At 45.6% G+C, this 4,311-nt stretch overlaps 1 protein-coding gene across 1 annotated transcript; it reads left to right on the forward strand.

Annotated features, from left to right (window-relative positions):
- The first annotated feature begins 2,478 nt into the window (after nt 1-2,478).
- Nucleotides 2,479-3,207, forward strand: LOC100799401 (uncharacterized). Its single transcript, XM_006593101.1, has one exon. It carries the CDS (start codon nt 2,479-2,481, stop codon nt 3,205-3,207), a length of 729 nt encoding a protein of 242 aa, XP_006593164.1.
- The last annotated feature ends 1,104 nt before the right edge of the window (nt 3,208-4,311 follow it).

Here is a 4,311-nt window from a genome sequence, read left to right on the forward strand (position 1 = left end):
GTATCATGAATGAAAACAGAGATATATTCTATAGTAATCAAAGAAACAATAAACGTGAACAATTGAGTGTGAAAACAAATAAGTAAAAGCGTTGGGTCCTTCCACGGAGATACTTGATGCAATTAGGGTTTTTCTCTATTTGAAATTATTCCCGTGTTCTATGCTGAGGACAAAAATACCAACACCGATGTCTCGTGAGTTTGGACTAATTTAAACTAAGCTTCATTCGCAGATGTCTCTTGTTAAACTTAGCCTAATTTAAACAGCATTATAAGCACAACGTAATAAAAACTAGAACCCTGCACACTATGTCTAGTACTACAGTTATCTAGCCCTGCTCTATCAAGTTCCAAGGAAACAGTAAATTTGTCAATGCTAAAGTTCCTAATAGCACACACCAATGGGTGATCAAACCATAAGCATGCATACAATAAGCTTAGATAGAAACATTGAACACATGAAAATAACCACAAATAGATAATAAAAATATTTACATCAAGTACTCAGTGAGCAGCTTTCACAAATAGGAGAAGGGTTTCAGAGAAAATACCAGATTACAAAGCAGTGAGGATGTCTCCTCCACCTCTAAGAACCTAAAAAATAACTCTAAAACCTGGAATCTACCTAAAAGTTAGGACCTTTGCTTCCTTGCTCAACTTTTCCTCTGTTCTCTGCACACAATTCACAGTCAATTCAGACCTCTTTCACGTCGTCACACTTTCTCTTTTTTTTTTTTTTGTGTGCAAATCAGGCTTAAAAAGGGTTTTCTAACCTCGAAGGTGCGCTTAGCGCGAGTAAGTGATATTTGGCTTAGCGCCAATCTTGCGCTTAGTGCATAAGAACTCTCTTCAGGCTTATCCTTATGCGCTAAGCCACTACTGTCTCGCTTAGTAGTTTACAATCCTACCAAAAAATAACCATAAATTGGGAGATTTATTTACATTTTGGAAACTTTTCTATACCAAAAATTAGTCGTAAAAGACGACTAACACATATGCACTGAGAAAAGGAAGTCAATTTGGGAGCAGCTATTGGCTAGTATGGTAGGGGCATCCATTAATTGGTTCCCCCGATGGAAGAAAGGAAGAGTTAGGGTTTTGTCCTCATGTGAAGGGTTCTCAAACATCCCCTTGATGGGAACGAGGGGTTGTATCGATTATAATCCCGTCCTTTCCATAAGACAACTTGGCTACCCCATGAGAGGAGCACCGTCGAAAGAAAGTATCACGCCTTTCATCGCACGGGGTTTCAGTGACCCCAATGCAAGGATATTTCAAAGGGTCCGCAAGGCATGGAGCGTGGCACAAAGAAAGGATAAGGAGCTTAGGGGAAGCAACAATGGGATCATTGGTGGCTACCATAAGTGGCTGAAAGCTTGGATGCAAGAGTTAGATTGGCTCCCGAAGCTAAGGACCTCAAGTGAGGAAGAGGCTGAAACCCCTGAGGAGAGTGAAGAGGTCCAAGCCTTAAAGGCAGAACTTGAAAAGGCGCAAGCGGTCAAGGAAAAATTCAAGATGATAGCTATCAAGGTCTGGAAAGAGTGCGATGAACTAAGAGACATCAATATGGCCACTGCTGAAGCATTGGATCGGGAAACAAAGAGGGCCCGAAAGGAAGAATGGGGCCAAAACAAGTTCCGAGGGGCATTGTGGGGAAGCAACATCGAGCTTAAACTTCAAAGGGTAGAGAGAGACCAGTCGAGAGTTTAGGGCATGATATTGGAAGATAAGTTAAAGGCTTGTCAAAGGTCAAAGAGAAGTTTGTCCGACCAATTGAACAAGACAGAAGAAAACATGTGGGCCATCATTGACCAATACAAGGAGAAGCTAAATCTAGTGGCAACCCATGAACAAAGGCAAGAAGACGAGTATGCAAAGGTATCGGTTCTGCAAGCAGAAAGGGAAGTCAGAGAAAGGTTGATCGATTCATTACACAGAGAAGCAATGATGTGGATGGATAGGTTTGCTTTCACCTTGAATGGGAGTCAAGAGCTTCCAAGACTGCTAGTCAAAGCTAAGGCGATGGCGGACGTGTACTCGGTCCCCGAGGAAGTTCATGGGCTCCTCGATTATTGTCAGCACATGATCGATTTGATGGTCCACATAATTAGGAGCTTCTAAGGCGGTTCTATTTTCGCTTTAATTTTTACAAGATGAACATTTTTGTTCCTTAATAAAAAATAAGTTTGGTTCAATACTATGTCTTTGCTCAAAATTCTACGCGAGTCCAATGCTTCAACAACTTATCTTTAGCATGCATTCATGTTTAGTTCTTTGTTGCATTACTCACTGCATTTTTGTTCTTTAGGTAGTAAACACCATAACTAAACACGCTTTAAGGCACCCTTATCGAACCCGTTCTAAAACTAGAGTCATGGGTGACGTAGAAGAGGTGCAGGAACAAATAAAGGCCGATATGTTGGCCTTGAAGGATCAAATGGCTTCCATGATGGAAGCCATGTTGAGCATGAAGAAAATAATGGAGAGCAATGTGGCCACAGTTGCCGCTGCCAGCGCCGCCGCCGAGGCAGATCCTGCCCATCCATATGCCACAAACCAAGCACACCAACCCATCCCGGACATGGTGGGGCAAGGAGGAGAGGTGTTGGGTAGCACCGTCGGTCCACACATGGGGTATAACAGGAATGCTTACCCCTACGGCTTACCCCCCAATTATATGCCGCCTACCATGCACATGCCCAACAAGAACGCTAATCATGTCGTTCTTGTTGAAGGTCAGCAACCCCAGCCTATGGGAGGCGCTCGTGAGGAACCACGGGAGCAGGCTCAAGGTGACTTCGACCCATATCCCATTTTCATCACCGAGGGACCGGTGTTTAATGCTACGCCTCAACCCAACACTGCGGGAGCTCCTCAACCCCGCCCTCTGCAACCGCTGCATTTCTCAGTAGGGGGGCCGCCTCCGATAGTGGAAGCGAGAGATAAACTTGATTTCATCGAAGAGAGATTAAGAGCAGTCAAAGGGTTTGGTGATTACCCTTTCGCCGACATGACCGAATTGTGTTTGGTACCTGATGTTGTCATCCCTCCAAAATTCAAGGTGCCAGATTTTGACAAATACAAGGGGACCACTTGCCCAAAAAATCACCTGAAGATGTATTGCTGGAAAATGGGGGCGTACTCTAGGCACAAGAAGCTGCTAATGCATTTCTTCCAAGAAATCTTGGCCGGAGCGGCGGTCATCTGATACACCAACTTAGAGGCTTCTCGTATCTGCTCGTGGAAGGATTTGATTACTGCCTTCATTAGGAAGTACCAATACAATATTGACATGGCTCCGGATAGAACTCAGCTGCAGAACATGAGCAAGCGTGAGCACGAGTCATTTAAAGAATATGCCCAACGTGAAGGGACTTGGCGGCGCAAGTGGCACCCCCCATGGTAGAAAGAGAGATGATCACAATGATAAAAGATTCAGAGCAATTGAGGCAAAGAAGAAGGAAGGGTATGCCCACTTTGTGACTTCAGCTCCTGCTTGGCCGAAGCCCCAACAAACCCCTCACAACACTTACCAGTATGCCCAACATCAACCAAGCTTTTCGGCCCGCATCGGAAACCCCTCCAGTTTAGCGCCCGTCTAGCAAAAGGCACCCGCTCAACCACAAAGGGCCCCTACTCAAAACTCGGCTCCTACACAACCTCGCCCCGCCGGCAACTCCAATCCGAGCACAAACACCAATCCGGGAAGGAATTTTCTAGTAAAAAAGGTTCTGGAATTCGCGCCTATCCCGATGTCGTATGCAGACTTGCTGCCCTCTTTTATCGCCAACCAAATGGCGGTAGTAACCCCTGGAAGGATTTTCCAATCTCCGTTTCCTCGATGGTACAATCCTAATGCGACCTGCGCCTACCATGGGGGTGTCTCGGGACACTTGATAGAATAGTGTGTGGCCTTCAAACATAAGGTCCAAAGTTTGATCGACGCAGGTTGGTTGACGTTCCAAAAGGACAATCCAAACATGAAAACAAACCCTCTTGCTAGTCATGGGGAATCGACGGTTAACGCGGTGGAGGAACCTCAAGGAGGTTTATCTTAAAGGCGTTGCGCGAGGCGGGCATCATTTGCTTTGATGGGGGTGAGGGAGACGCCTACTTAATACACTCGGGAGTGGCCCATGATGTAGAAGCGTGCCCTGAGGCAGAAGGTTTGCTGCAAAGCATGATGGACCAAGGCCGGTTCGAAATTGTTGATGCAAACAAGGGGGAGCAACACGTGTACATGCAATCGGCTAACAAGAGCCCTAGCAAGCCTAAACCCTTGGTGATACACTTCACCAGAGATGTTGCTGCA

The sequence above is a fragment of the Glycine max genome, chromosome 12 (genome assembly GCF_000004515.6).
Source record: "Glycine max cultivar Williams 82 chromosome 12, Glycine_max_v4.0, whole genome shotgun sequence".
Lineage (NCBI taxonomy): Eukaryota > Viridiplantae > Streptophyta > Magnoliopsida > Fabales > Fabaceae > Glycine > Glycine max.